The 15,527-nt window shown below is 56.2% G+C and overlaps 1 protein-coding gene across 1 annotated transcript in view; it reads left to right on the top strand.

Moving 5' to 3' along the window:
* LOC104660547 (hemicentin-2) overlaps positions 1-15,527 on the top strand; it is a gene marked incomplete at its 5' end in the record, with an annotated part of 104,775 nt that overhangs the window by 13,673 nt on the left and 75,575 nt on the right. The window contains 14 exon segments of the mRNA XM_030920133.1: positions 1,024-1,178; positions 2,543-2,821; positions 4,387-4,668; positions 5,369-5,477; positions 5,710-5,879; positions 7,370-7,524; positions 7,927-8,023; positions 8,578-8,673; positions 9,684-9,860; positions 11,443-11,600; positions 12,301-12,424; positions 14,113-14,288; positions 15,037-15,133; positions 15,282-15,401. Coding sequence (XP_030775993.1) covers positions 1,024-1,178; positions 2,543-2,821; positions 4,387-4,668; positions 5,369-5,477; positions 5,710-5,879; positions 7,370-7,524; positions 7,927-8,023; positions 8,578-8,673; positions 9,684-9,860; positions 11,443-11,600; positions 12,301-12,424; positions 14,113-14,288; positions 15,037-15,133; positions 15,282-15,401 — 2,195 coding nt within the window.

Here is a 15,527-nt window from a genome sequence, read left to right as displayed (position 1 = left end):
AGCCAGGCGTGGTGGCGGGCGCCTGTAATCCCAGCTGCCTGGGAGGCTGAGGCAAGAGAATCACTTGAACCTAGGAGGTGGAGCTTGCAGTGAGCCGAGATCAAGCCACTGCACTCCAACCTGGGTGACAGAGCGAGAACCCGTCTCAAAACAAAACAAAACAAAACAAAACAAAACAAAACAAACAAACAAAAAATATCCACATAGCATACAATTGGCCATTTTAAAGTGTACAGTGGGCCAGGTGCAGTGGCTCACGCCTATAATCCCCACACTTTGGGAGGCCGAGGCGGGCAGATCATGAGGTTAGGAGATCAAGACCATCCTGGCTAACATGGTGAAACCCCGTCTCTACTAAAAATACAAAAAAATTATCCGGGCGTGGTGGCGGGCGCCTGTAGTCCCAGCTACTTGAGAGGCTGAGGCGGAGAATCACTTGAACCCAGGAGGCAGAGGGTGCAGTGAGCCATCGTGCCACTGCACTCCAGCCTGGACAACAGAGCAAGACTCAGTCTCAAGAAAAAAAAAAAAAAAAAGATGTGCAGTGTAGTGGCATTTAGTACATTTGCAGCATTGGGCAACTTTCACTTCTATTTAGTTCCTAACATTCCATCACCCCAAAAGGACTCCCCGGATCCATCAGCAGCCAGTCACTGTCCCCCTCTCCCCAGCGCCTGGCAACCACAGCCTGCTTTCCTTCCCTATGGACTTGCCTGTTCTGGGCACTTCACATCACTAGCATCATACATAGAGTGTGTGGCCTTTTGTGCCTGGCTTCTTCCACTCGGCATGTTTTCCAGGTTCATCCGTATTGTGGAGAGTATCAGAATTGCCTTCATTTCTGTGGCTGAATAATGCTCTGTGGCATGGACGGACCACACGTTGTTGATCCGTTCCTCCCTTACTGGGCCTTTGCGTTGCTCCCACCTCTTGGTGCTAATGAAGCCACACACTCCCTATGTGCAGCCTGCCCCCATCAGCGCCTTGGCCTTACTGGCACTTTTCCCTTGCCCGTCTCTCCAGGCCTGTCCTTCCTGGAGGCCCTCACCTGCAGGTCCAGGAGGATGGCCAGGTTCTCAGGATCACCAGCAGTCACGTGGGGGATGAGGGACGATACCAGTGTGTGGCCTTCAGCCCAGCTGGTCAGCAGGCCAGGGACTTCCAGCTCCGAGTTCATGGTGAGCCCCAACGCCTTCCGGGACCCTGCCACAGGCTACACAGAAAGCTTCCTGCCCGGCTGCCTGCTGCCTTGGAGGGAGGGTGAGGGCTGAAATGGGGGACCTGGTAAGTGATCCCTGAGTCCAAGAAAGCCGGGGTCGGAGTGAGGGTCAGGGTCAGGGGATAGGGTATTTGGCCCAGCATTATCCAAACCCGTAGTTTCCATCCCAGCTCTAAAAATGTACTACTGTTTGTTTGTTTGTTTGTTTGTTTGTTTGTTTGTTTGAGATGGATTCTTTCTCTGTTGCCCACGCTGGAGTGCAGTGGCACCATCTCGGCTCACTGCAAGCTCCACCTCCCAGGTTCAAGCGATTCTCCTGCCTCAGCCTCCCGAGTAGCTGGGACTATAGGCACCTGCCACCACACCCAGCTCATTTTTGTGTTTTTAGTACAGATGGGGTTTCACCATGTTGGCCAGGCTGGTCTCAAACTTCTGACCTCAAGTGATCTTCCTGCCTTGGCCTCCCAAAGTGTTGGGATTACAGGCATGAGCCACTGTACCTGGCCCAAATTTACTACTTTTGAACCTCTTGGAATGATGCTTTCTTTTACTTTTCTTTAAATGAGTCACACTTCCTTACGCTGAAACACATGTATTTAAATATAACTTACTCTTATAAAGGATATTTAATATCGAAACGGTAAGCAGAAAACCAGTGCCGCTTGGCTAAGGAAGCTGAAAAAACAAACACACCCCATAAAGCAATGTTGTAAATCCTCGAGGCGTGGACTCCGCAGAGGGCACCCAGCCTGCATCTGCACTCTTTGTGCTAAAAAGCAGAGACTAGACAGTGCTAGAAAGTTCAGGGACGTGCATAGTAGCACCACATGCAGCCTTTCCTTGCTGTAATCAGGATAGAAGATTTGGGAGGGGTGTAGCCGTTTCATTCTGAGATGTGGTTATTTCATGCTGTGCCCGTGCGCCCCCCAGAATCGTTCTGGGTAGCGTCGGTGGTGGGTGACCAGCCCTGTGCGAAGTCCTCATCTAGTCCAGCCCCTCATTTCACAGATGGGGAGACTGAGACCCAGAGAGGGGAAGTGGCTTACCCCTGGTATTCCAGTGAGTTAGAGGCAGAGCGGGGCCCGGAATCCAAGCCTGGGGCCCCACCCCCACCTCCTGCACCTTCCACACCAGCATGTCCCCATGCTGGCCTCTCCCATCTGTCCCCTGACCCTGCCCTCCTTGTCCCCATGCATTCTCTGTCCCCACAATGGAAGCTTGTGGTGTGTCTTGTGGTCCAAAGGCATGAGTCTGCTGGCCTGGGGAAGATGCTAGTGGTCTCAGGGGCTGCCTGTGACCAGCCCCTACCACTTTCCTTCTCAGCACCCCCCACTATCTGGGGCTCCAACGAGACAGGTGAGGTGGCTGTCATGGAGGGCCACCTGGTGCAGCTTCTGTGCGAGGCCCGAGGAGTGCCCACCCCAAACATCACCTGGTTCAAGGACGGGGCCCTGCTCCCCTCCAGCACCGAGGTGGTCTACACTAGGGGCGGTCGGCAGTTGCAGCTGGGGAGGGCCCAGAGCTCAGATGCCGGCGTCTACACCTGCAAGGCCAGCAATGCTGTGGGGGCCGCAGAGAAGGCCACCAGGCTGGACGTTTACGGTGAGCAGCCAGGGGCCACGGCAGCTGGCATGGGCAGTGGGAGGGACTCAGTCATGGTGGCCCCTGCCTGTCTCCAAAGGAAGGTGAGGTGGCCACTTGGAGTGGTCAGAGGCAAAAGGATAATGGGACCAAATCATTATCTAGGGAGAAGGGTCCTCCCAGCTCATGCAACTTCCCTCATACACGTAAGGAAACTGAGGCCAGGAGTGGAAAGGCTTGTCTGGGAGGCCATGGCGGAGCTAAGTGTAGAATCCAGGTCTCCCCTCATGGTGTGAGCGTTTTCACTAAACCATGCCCAGACCCCTGTGACCACCACAATAATTAACTGCCCTTCGTTAGTCACTTCTGTAAGCTAGACCAGAGGGGCACTTTGCAGCATCAGCTCATTTGATCAGCTGGCAAAGGGACTTGAGCTCTCGTGTCCCCAGTTACAGATGGTCACAGTGAAGCCCTGGAGCAGAGAGGTTTCTCCAGGTTCACACCACTAGGAGGTGGTGGGACCCGGTCCATACGTGGGCAGATCTGACTCCAGACCTCACGCTGGGAACCTCAGCATCAGCTCAGCCCTGAGGGGCTTGGCTCTGGGGACCTTCGAAGGAGAACTCAGAGGAAAGGATGTCGGTGGCTCTGGATGGGTCTGAGCAGGCCCCAGTGAAGTGTGAGAGGGCGGCGTGCAAGCTGATAGGGGTCAGCCCGGCCCCCCGTGGGGAGTCAGTTCGGGAGCTCTGGCTTCCAAAGATGCAAAGGGCTTGGGTGTCAGAGCCTCAGGGACCCCAGAGGGCAATTGAGCTGCATGGGCTCCGTGGCAGCCTCTGAAGATGGCCCCACTGCTAGTTCAGGGACTCTTATTTTGGGACCCGCGGTCCCCCAGGAAATGAAATAGAAAATGTGTATGTCTATGCTTTTATTAAATTTTCAAAGGGTCTTATGCCCAAATAAGGTTAAGAAGCATTTCCCAGGCCACGGTTGCCCCTTGTCCCCTGGTAATGGCTTCATCAGCTCAGCAACTTTAGAGGGTCCTTGAGGGTAAGAGAGAAATTTCCCCTCTGGCGTGGCCACCATGGGCTCCAAGCATAGTTAACATCTGGTCCCCTTGGCCGTCGCTGGCTAAGTTAGGAGTGCCCCAAGCCAAGCTATCTGGGTTCAGGTCTGCCCCAGTCTTCTGCCTCCTGAGACCAGGGAGGGAGGGGACTTCCAGGAGCAGAGCTCTGTCCCAGCCCTGGGGGTCTCATTTGAGTCCAGCAGGTACTGGACCTGCCATGTGTAGACACTGGGGATGCAAGTAGGCCAGCCCTGGTCCCACTCATGCTGGGCTTGTCGGGGTAGCAGCAGGGATGGAGAGGCAACAGTCAGCACCCAGGGGCGGGGTGGTGCACCCAGGGCCTGAGGAGGGTGAGAACGCTGCCCCAGGGTCTGAGCAGGGGGTTCAGCCAGTGGAGGTGAGGGAAGGAAGTGTTTCACATGGAGTGGGGTTGGTGAGGGGCTTCAGCGGGCCTATTGGGCTGAGATGAGAACAGGTTGGTGTCCGGCTGCGGTCCCCAAGCCACCCCCTGCCTCTTTTCCAGTCCCACCCACCATCGAGGGCGCCGGTGGAAGACCATACGTGGTGAAGGCTGTGGCTGGGAGGCCCGTGGCGCTGGAGTGCGTGGCCAGAGGCCACCCGCCCCCAACCCTCACCTGGCACCACGAGGGGCTGCCCGTAGCAGAGAGCAACGAGTCTCAGCTGGAGACAGGAGGCAGCGTGCTGAGGCTGGAGAGCCCTGGGGAGGCATCCACGGGCCTGTACAGCTGTGTGGCCAGCAGTCCTGCCGGGGAAGCCATGCTGCAGTACTCCGTGGAGGTGCAGGGTGAGCCCGGCCCACTCCACTCAGAGCTGCCTGGGCTGTGGACTCTGCCCAGGCCTGCTGCGTGCTTGTCCCGAGAGAGCTCCTGGAGTGGAGGGAGGGTGGGGAGAAGTAACCAGTGTCCCCACATCGCATGACACAGATGAGGACACTGAGGCCTGGGCTGAGGGGCTGGCAGGGCTAGGAGTGGGCAGGGTGGAGCCTCAGGATCAAGGGTCTCTGACCGTGCCCAGGACCCTGGGCCGGGTCACCCAGGACGGAGAACCTCGTTCTGCCTTCTACCAATGGAGGGGCCCTTTGCGGAGACTTTCCTAAGGCTGGCTTGTGGGTGTGGTCCCAGCAGGGTGGGTAGGGCCTTCGCCTGCTCTTCCTTCCATTGCTGAAGCATCTCAGGTACTAGTGCTATGCTGGCCCCGTGTAGCACTGGAAATGAAGCTGGGAACAAGGCCACCCGGACTCCTGAGCCCTCAGTCTGCCAGGGAGGCAGATGTTAAATAATCAGGCCCGAGCCTTTCAGGAGCCCAGGGTGTCCCTTCACCCTCCTTGGGTGGCCCTGGAAGGCCTCCTGGGGAAGCGGCCACTGATAGGGAGACCTGAGGGTGAGGTGAGGCTGGGCCTCGCTCTGAAGGCGCTGAGGACTTGGGAGGGTTTGCGGCCAGTGGCTGCTCAGCTGCAAACACCCAGGAGTGTGTTCTGCCTGCAGTGCCCCCACAGCTCCTGGTGGCTGAAGGCTTGGGACAGGTGACCACCATCGTGGGACAGCCCCTGGAACTTCCCTGCCAGGCCTCAGGCTCCCCAGTACCCACTATCCAGTGAGTCTGGGGTGGTGGAGGCCAGGGTTGGGGGTGGGCAGAGAGCGTGTGCTTTGCAGGTTGTGGGGAAAGTGGACAGGAGAGAGGCTTCCTGTTCCCAGGACTGGGAAAGAGGCCTGGAGCTATGGCTGGTAAGAGCAGGTGGGAGGAGCTTCTAGGCTTCCCACTTGTCCTGCCTGGCCTGGCCTTCCCTGGCCTCAGGTTGACCCGCCCTCCTCCCTACTAACCTTAGGTGGCTGCAGAATGGTCGCCCAGCTGAGGAGCTGGCCGGGGTGCAGGTGGCCTCACAGGGGACCACACTGCACATTGACCATGTGGAGCTGGACCACTCAGGCCTCTTCGCCTGCCAGGCCACCAATGAGGCAGGCACTGCCGGGGCCGAGGTGGAGGTGTCTGTGCATGGTGAGTGGGCACCTGGGGTTCTGGGGCTGTGGGCAGCCTGAGATGCCAGGGGTGGGTGGAGCCAGAGGACTGTGGCAGGCCTGGAAGGACATGGGGCTGGTCTTCTCTGGATGGCATTTCTGGGCTGGACTTCCCAGTTCCCTACAGAGACGCAGGTGTGATGAGGCTGGCTGGGCCACTTACCACACTTATCCTCTGTCCTGTCCAGCCCCTAGGCATCACTCCTCTCCCCCAGCTTCCTCTTTCTCCATCTGCTCTCTTCATGCTAACCACGCTGAACTTCACTTAGTTCTTTTAATACATCAACCCTCTTTCTCTCACCTTCAAGTCTACGTATGCTGTTCCTTCTGCTTGGAACATTCTCCCTCCTCTTTGCTTGCCTAGCTCCTTATCTTTCAGGCATATCCTGAAATACTCTTCCTCCAGGAAGACTTCCTTGATTCTACCATGTTTCTCATCTGCTCTACCCAACCTCTCAATGCCTTAGCCCTCCACCCACTACATTGGGATTACTTATTTGGTTGTCCATCTCCACTGTCCACCTCTGTGAGCTTTGAGAGGGCAGCATGGTAGCTGCCTTTCCCTGCTGTGTCTAGGGGCTGAGTATAGTTCTGGCCACAGAGTAGATGCTCAGCACACATAAGGATGCATGGATAGATCAGTGGGTGGATAGGTGGATGGGTAGGTGGGTGGGTGGATGAATGGGTGGGTGGATAAATGGGTGGACGGATGGATGGATGGACGGATGGATGGATGGATGGATGGATGGAAGGAAAGGTGGATGGATGGGTAGATAGATGGAAGCATGGGTGGATAGAAGGGTGGATGGATAAATGGATGGATGGATGGATGGATGGATGGATGGATGGATGGATGGATGGATGGAAGGGTGGGTAGATGGATGAATGGGTGGGTGGGTAGATGGATGGAAGGGTAGGTAGATGGATGGATGGGTAGGTGGGGTGGGTGGGTGGATGGATGAGTGGATAGGTGGGTGGGTGGATGGAAGAGTGGGTAGATGGATGAATGGGTGGGTGGATAGATGGATGACTGGATGGGTGGATGGGTGGAGGGATGGATGGAAGGGTGAGTGGATGAATGAGTGGATTGATGGATGGGTGGGTGGATGGATGGAAGGGTGAGTGGGTAGATGGCTGGCTGGCTGGATTGATAGATGATAGATGGGTGGGTGGATGGATGGATGGATGGACAGACAGATAGGCAGATGAATAAATGCATGAATAGATGTGTGGGTGCATAGATGGATGGGAGAATTTTTAAAGGGAATAACTATTCTGCTGGCTCCTAGTCTAGAGCTCTTTCCCCTAAGCCATGTGTCTGGGGGATATGGTGGGCAGAAGCTAGATGCCACCCTTTGACCAGCCCTTCAAGGCCACCTTCTCACCCCCAGGTATTGAGGGGGTTGCTGGGTGCCCACTGTACCCCTCCTGATTCTGACCCAGGCTCTTCCTGACTCTTTCCCTTACCAGAGTTCCCATCTGTCAGTATCATTGGGGGTGAGAACATCACAGCTCCTTTCCTGCAGCCTGTGACCCTCCAATGCATAGGGGATGGGGTGCCTACCCCAAGCCTCCGTTGGTGGAAGGATGGTGTAGCCCTGGCAGCTTTTGGGGGGAACCTACAGGTACGTACAGGGGTCCCAGGGCTGGCGAGCCAGCTGGGCACAGGTGGAGGGGCTGCTCTGGGGGCTTCCTGGAGACTCTGAGGAAAGCCCAGCACACTGGGGATAGGAAGGGCCCAGGGCCCTCTCTGCCTGAAAGGGTGAGCCTCAGCCTCTTCCCAGTCCTAGGAGCTTCAGTTGTCAGAGGGAGAAAATGTCGGCTGGAGGGGACAGGGAACGGTATGCCTGGAGATCGGACAAATCCCTGGCATCTGAGTGCTTGGCTCAAAACCCGACCCCCAGAGCCAAAAGTGTCCCCATGCCTCACTGCTCCTGACCCGGGGCTCAGCAGCAGCCTGGCCACTCACTATGTCCTGTCATCACTCTGACAGCCCTGTGGCACACTCTCTGCCCCCTCCCCTCCAGATTGAGAAGGTGGACCTGAGGGATGAGGGCATCTACACTTGTGCCGCTACCAACCTGGCTGGGGAGAGCAAGAGGGAAGTGGCCCTGAAGGTTCTGGGTGAGGACGTGGGTGGCCAGCAGGGCCCAGGCCAAGGATGTTGGGTGATCTCTTGGGGACCCTTGGGGCTGGGATGTGTGGCTAGGGAGGGGGAGGAGGTTTTTCAGTCATAGTTGTGCACTTAACTTCAGAGGAAGTAGAAAGTCCTAAAATGAAAGCATTAGCAATAGCTCTGTAGTCCCTTTTGGCTGCTTTTGGTGGGATTTTTAGTAGCAGACCTTGCCCACATTCATATTTACCTTTGCTTATTTTGGGAGTTTATTTGCAGGGAAATCCCTGTCCTTGTCCCTTTCCCTGGCTGTGCTGGCTGTCGGCTGTCCTGGGGTAGGGGCTGGGTGCTGTATGATTGTCGTAAGGGTGGCAGCCTGTTGCTCTTTGGTCTTGGGCTTGGTTCCAGGAGTGGTGTCGCTTAGTCTGAGGACGTGAGTTGTTTTAGAGCCCTGTTGTCTAGGATTTTCTATGGGGAGCAGGGAGCAGCACTGCTGGGATGGCTGGGATTAGAGCTGCCCAGAGCTTACACCTACCAAGCTGGGTCTCTCCTTGTCTGCCCCTAGTGCCCCCCAACATCGAGCCAGGCCCAGTCAACAAGGCAGTGCTGGAAAATGCCTCAGTGACCTTGGAGTGTCTGGCTTCGGGCGTGCCCCCTCCTGGTAAGACCCCTCCTCTTGGCCGAAAGCTACTTCCAGCCCAATTCACTGTCTAATGAGGCTGGCGAGTGACCCAGGGACCCTCTGGACGTAATGGGAAGAAATCAGCAGGTCTTTCCCCCCATTTCTCTCATTTTCCTCTCTTCCTCTTCAACAACGTCCTTCGGGCCAAGGCACTGCTAGGGTCCAGAGCCCGGAGTCTGAAACAGGCCTGCAGGGCACCTACTCACAGTCAACTTCACAGGGCTGTCCGGGGCTGGGGGCGAGGATCAGGACCTCAGAGTCATCATCCGGTCTGTAGGGTCCTCCCCTGTAGACCAGCAGTTGAGGAAAGGGCCGGGCGCTGGGGTCTGGCTGTGGGTGTTTGCACAGGGGACTGGGTGAGGCTTATAGTGACCCAGGAGGAGGGCCCCTCTCCGGTTCCCATCTGAACTAGGCCCACCCTGCTTTGCTTGTGGCCTATGAGCCCTGGGGATATTTGCCCCCTCTCGTGGGGATGCCTGCTGAGTTCCAGGGGGGCGCAGCCTGGCAGGATGAAGGGAAGCTTCGGATACAAGTGTTCCAGCCTGGCTTTGAGGCTGCTGCTTTGGGCTGGTCCACGTTCTCTAATGCTCCCTAGGCGAGGGAGTCTCCTGGTAGGGGGAGGGCAGGGCTGAGTTTGACTCTCTCTGCTCCTGGCTGCCTCAGCCTCTGCCCACAGGGCTTCTTCTTCACCCTTGGTCCTGTCTTGGGCAACATTGCCCGGTTCCACCCCGACTCCCTTTTGTGAATGAAGAACTCTGACCTCCAATGCCTGAACAAACAGTGTGGCCACCCTGGAAGGTTCTCTTGGATGCCCACCACACCAGCAGAGTCTGACGGGCTGGCAGCACCCTTGCACCTCTCTTCCATTCCCCCTTGCATCTCTCTTCCATTCCCCCTTGCATCTCTCTTCCATTCCCCCTTGCATCTCTCTTCCATTCCCCCTTGCATCTCTCTTCCATTCCCCCTTGCATCTCTCTTCCTTTCCCCAGATGTCTCCTGGTTCAAGGGCCACCAACCTGTCTCTTCTTGGATGGGAGTGACAGTATCAGCAGATGGGAGAGTTCTCCGCATTGAGCAAGCTCAGCTTTCTGATGCTGGGAGCTACCGCTGTGTGGCATCCAATGTGGCAGGTAGCACAGAGCTGCAGTTTGACCTACGGGTCAATGGTGAGCATCCCTGGGCCTCTAAGGGCCCTTGTCCAAAAAGTTGGCTTTTCATCCATTTGTCTGTTAGTCTGTCCATCCACCTGTCCACTCATCCATCCGTCTACCACCCCATCCATCCATTACCCCATCCATCCATCATCCATCCATCCTTCCATCCATCCATCCACCCATCCATCCATCCACCCATCCACCCATCCATCCATCCACCCATCCACTCATCCACCTATCCACCCATCTGTCCATCAACTCATCCATCCATCCATCCATCCATCCATCCATCCATCCATCCACCCATCCACCCATCCACCCATCCACCTATCCACCCATCTGTCCATCAACTCATCCATCCATCCATCCATCCATTACCCCATCCATCCATCATCCATCCATCCACCCATCCATCCATCCACCCATCCACCCATCCACCCATCCACTCATCCACTCATCCACCTATCCACCCATCTGTCCATCAACTCATCCATCTATCCATCCATCCATCCATCCACCCACCCACCCACCCACCCAACCATCCTTTCGTTCATTTATCTAGCCACCTGTCTGCTCACCCATCCACCTGTCCATTTGTCTACCTGTCCACCCACCCATCCATCAACCCATCTATCCATCCATCCATCTACCTACCCATCCACCCATTCACCATCCATTCACCCATTCAACTACCCATTCTTTCATTGATCCATTTTCTATCCAACCACATTTATTGAGTCCATGCTCTGGGGCAGACACTGGACCTACAGCCCTAAATAAGACAGACCTGGGAGCTTTCAGTCAGTGGAGCACACAGCAATTAGATCATTCCCCAGAGTACTACTTGTTGTCAATTGTGATAGCAGCTGGTAAACATGAGGTGCAACTGAGCACCTATAACAGGGCACTGACCTGGCCTGTGGAGTCCAGAAGGCATCTTTGACACTTGGATACCTACACTGAGGTCTCTGCCAAGGCCTGAGGTTGCAAAGACGTGGGGAATTTGAGAAACTGAAAGGAGGCAACAGGGCCAGGATGGTGCTGGTGGCCATATGGAGGCTGGACCTCTTGGGCCTCATGGGCCATGGGAGAGGTTGGGTCTAAGAACAGTGGGTAGCTGGGCAGGGGCCTGGGACCCTGGGCATCATGACTGATGCCTCCCAGATACAATGGAATCTTCTGGCTATTTTCTGCTGAAAGGGGACTGCCTGTAATATGGTATTTAATCTCATACCCCTGAGTTAGGAAGTAGCACTGCCCAGGGTCCCTTGGTCCCCTCCCTGTTCCCATAAAAAATGACCTTCTGCTGACCACAGGCCTGCATGCGAGTGCTGCTTCCTGGCTGGTCAGCCTTGGGGCAGGTGACTTCCTCTCTGTAAGCCTCAGTTTCCCATCTATAGAAGCTTCGTGGTGGTGTTGAAAAGACAGAATGAGTAGCCTCAGGGGCAGTGGAGTGGCTCAGAGCCTGTCTGGATGGCTGTCCTTGTGCTTTTGCTGTGACTGTGTGCTCCTGCAGGGGTGCCCAGCCAGGGGGCCCTGCCTGCTTTGCCCCAATGGGGCTCAGCCTGTGCCCCATGTCACCCCTGCCCTGCAGTGCCCCCTCGAATCACGCTGGCGCCCAGCCTGCCAGGCCCTGTGTTGGTCAACACCCCTGTCCGGCTGACCTGCAATGCCACCGGTGCCCCCGGCCCCATACTGATGTGGCTGAAGGATGGAAACTCTGTGTCCCCTGCAGGGACCCCTGGCTTGCAGGTCAGTAGGGCTGGGTGACTCCGGCTCACCTCCCTGCACCTCCCGTGGATGCTGGGAACAGAGGTCAGGCCCTGGGAGCTTAGGGTGAGGGAGAAGCAGCGATAGCCCAGGGCCGAGGGCTGGAGGGAGGTAGGGCCGAACAGAGAGGCTGGAGCCACACTGCCCAATGGTAATGATGCATTCCATGAACGTGAACCATCTATGTCATTGTAAATGTTCTTGTAGCCATAGTAAACTGAGTAAAAAGAAACAGGTGAGATCAATGTTAATAATACACATTAGCTAATCCACTATATCCAAAATAGCTTCCTTTCATCATGAGATCAATAAAAAATAGTTATTGAGATATTTTATATTCTTCTTTTCATATTAACTCTTTGTCGTCTGTGGCGTATTTTGTACCTGGGGCCCGTCTCAATTCGGCCTGGCCGAAGGGCTCACTGGCCATGTGTGACGAGTGGACAGAGGGGCTCTAGAGGACTCTTCCTGAGGTCCAATGTCATTGCCTGCCAGCTGGCAGAGGTCTAGAGGCCCAGATGCAACCCTCAGTTTCCCTGCATCATGAGGGGCTCTGAGGGTCTGGGGCAGTCTGTCCAGGCGTGCCCGGCAGCAGGGCCAGCTTGGGCAGGTGGGGTTCTGCCCCTTGGGGTATGCAACAGCAGGACAATTGACTAATTTGGGCTTCCCCCTGGGGTCACAGGTCTTCCCTGGGGGACGGGTCCTCACCTTGACCAGCGCCCGGACCTCCGACTCTGGGAGGTACTCCTGCGTGGCTGTGAGCGCGGTGGGCGAGGACCGCCGGGATGTCGTCCTGCAAGTCCACAGTGAGTCTCAGACTGGGAAAGGCACGTGGTTCAGAGCAGCAACTCCAAGGAGATGGGGTGGGGGGCATTCCCAGTCACTTCCAAAGGGAGAGAGGCTGGGTGGATGGAGGAGTGCCCACCTGAGAACAGCTGCCTTCCAGTACGGATCAGTGAGCTCCAGACCTGCCCTGGAGTGTGAGCTCCCGCAACGGGTGGGAGGGTGGGCAGGTGGCCCCGCATAGCCAGGAGTTCTGCCCTGTGTTCAGGGAGAGGCGGAAGCGGTGTGAAGTAGCAGGAGCAGCATGGAGTGATGGTTAGGAAAGCTGGCTCTTGAGTGTCACCAACATGGGGTTCAAACCCTGCCTCTGTGACTTTGAGCTAGTCACTTTGCTTCTCTGAGCCACCATTTCTTCATCTGCAAAATGGGAAGAATAGCACTCACCTCAAAGGTCACCATGGGGACTCAGTAAGCCCCTGAGCTCACGAAGCTACTGCAACCACAGTAGCTTATTTTTACATGTCCTCCTCTGGGTTTTTCTGGGGCTCCGTGGAGCTATAAGAAGGAACGCTGGGAGCTGGGCACGGTGGCTCATGCCTGTAATCCCAGCACTTTGGGAAGTTGAGGTGGGTGGATCACTTGAGGTCACGAGTTCAAGACCAGCCTGACCAACATGATGAAACCCCATCTCTACTAAAAATACAAAAAAAAAAAAAAAAAATAGCTGGGTGTGGTGGTGTGTGCCTGTAGTCCCAGCTACTTGAAAGGCTGAAGCAGGAGAATCACTTGAACCTGGGATATGGAGGTTGCAGTGAGCTGAGATCATGTCACTGCACTCCAGCCTGGGCAATAGAGCCAGACTCTGTCAAAAAAAAAAAAAAAAAAAGAAACAAAGAGAGAAAAAGAGAGAAGGAAGGAAGGAAGGAAGGAAGGAAGGAAGGAAGGAAGGAAGGAAGGAAAGAAAGAGGGAAGGAGGGAAGGAAGGAAAGAAGGAAAGAGAAAGCGAATGAACTTAGTCTTGGGTGGGAGGTAGTAGGAAGGATTCGATTCTAGCTCTTTCCCTTTGCTGGAGTGAAGATGGTTAACACATATTGTATGCCCAAGAACCCCACCTGTGCCATTGGATTTAACTTCATGGCAGCCCCACCAGGTGGAGATTTTCATTATCCCCACTTTACAGATGAGGAGACTAAGGTCCAGGAGTGTAAGTAGCATCCCAAGGGCCTTGCATGGTGAGCGAGTGGTGGAAGGCAGGATTCCACCCCAGGAGTTCTCCCCCTGGACCCTGCGTTCCTTCCTGCAAAGCTGCACTGGTTATTTTTGTTTCAGGGGCAAAAGGTGGTTCTGAGACCTGCTTTAAAAAAATTTTTTTAAACACAAATTTTAAATTTTAGAAAGTTTTGAGATAACTGTGGATAATTGTAGATTCACAGACATCTGTAAGAAATAACACAGGGAGACCCTGAGTTTCCTTCCCCAGTTTCCCTCCGTGGAAACATGCTGCAGAAATCTGGGATGTGGATATCGCGACAATCTTACTCAGACTGGCTCCTCTGAAGCAGGACTGAAGGCAGGGGAAGGGTGGGCGCTCCTGGCTGCTGCGAGTAGCTAGGCCTGACCCAAGGTGTGGCCCCTCCTTGCCTGAGGGACCCCCTCTCCTGCCCCCTCCCACATATGCCTGAGGGAGCCCCTCTCCTGTCCCCTCCCACAGTGCCCCCGAGTATCCTCGGAGAAGAGCTGAATGTGTCCGTCGTGGCCAATGACTCAGTGGCCCTGGAGTGCCAGAGTCACGCCATGCCCCCTCCTGTGCTGAGCTGGTGGAAGGACGGGCGGCCCCTGGAACCACGGCCTGGAGTCCACCTCTCTGCAGACAAAGCCTTGCTGCAGGTGTGCAGGTCCCCAGTCAGCCAAGCAGGCCTCCATCTCGGGCCACAGGCAGGATGGGGCCTGCAGGTGCCCCAGCTCAGTGACCTACAAGCCCTCTTCCTCCCAGGGGATGGGGGACAAAACCCCAGGACTGGGTCCTCAGGGCCTCCCTCAGGGCCCCTGAATCAGCTGAGTGGCACCAGCTGTTGGGTTAGAACCTACCTCACCTGCCTGCTCCTCCTCCCACCCCTCTACACCTTGTGATATGATCATTCCCAACTCAGAGCACTGCCATTTGGCTTCCCCTCCTTCCGTTCATTCTTCAAAGCCACAGCCTAGCCCCAGCACCCCATGTCAGGATCTGACCCCTGAGCACAGGTCCCCTGCACCCCACCAGTCTTCTTCCTCCACCTTCTCTTCGGGTCTGTTTTCTTGGGCTTTCCAAAGAGGCTGGCAGCAGATGAAAGGCAGGAGCAGGTCTGATCCAGTCACATGCCTTCCCCTTAGCAGATCTGGGCCGTGGATGTGAAGGTGGGGAGGCTGGCAGGGCTGCCATCCAGGGGGCCCTTCTCAGGCCCACCACAGGCACCGGCTTCTGGAAACTTCCTGGTGCAGCTGGTGGGGAGATGCTGTCCCTGCCCTGTGCTCCAGGTGGGGAACCTGGGGCTCAGCGAGGTCACGTGATGTGCCTGCAGTCACACAGTCTATCCAGGGCTCACCCGTCTCTGTGCTGTCCCTACCCATGGGGGGGGTCTCTGCTCTCGGCCAGGTGGACAGAGCCGACGTGTGGGATGCGGGCCGCTACACCTGTGAGGCACTGAATCAGGCCGGCCACTCAGAGAAGCATTACAATCTCAACGTCTGGGGTGAGGGTCTCCCGGGCTGGGCACGGGGAGGGGGCTGTTGCCTTGATTGGGTCCCAGGACACAGCCCTCCCCCAGCCTGCCCTTGCCTTGCTCATCCCCTCCCCATCCCAGTCCCACCCCCACTAACCCTCTCTCTACTCTGACTCAGTTGCTCCAGTGTTCCCCTCGAGGGAATCCCACACCCTGACTGTGATCGAGGGACATCCTACCAGGCTGTCCTGTGAATGCCGGGGCATCCCCTTCCCCAAGATCTCCTGGAGGAAGGACGGTAGGATGGCTGCCCTTGCCCAGCCCCACCTCATTGCCAGGCACAAGGAGGCTATGCCCAGCCCCCACTGGTTACCCCCACCCCAGAACCTAGCTGAGATGGGGGGGCTTATGGCTCGAGGGGGTG

Source organism: Rhinopithecus roxellana, chromosome 16 (assembly GCF_007565055.1).
Source record: "Rhinopithecus roxellana isolate Shanxi Qingling chromosome 16, ASM756505v1, whole genome shotgun sequence".
NCBI classification, from domain to species: domain Eukaryota; kingdom Metazoa; phylum Chordata; class Mammalia; order Primates; family Cercopithecidae; genus Rhinopithecus; species Rhinopithecus roxellana.
The sequence above is the reverse complement of the archived record's forward strand: the minus strand, read 5'-3'. Positions and strand labels throughout refer to the sequence as shown.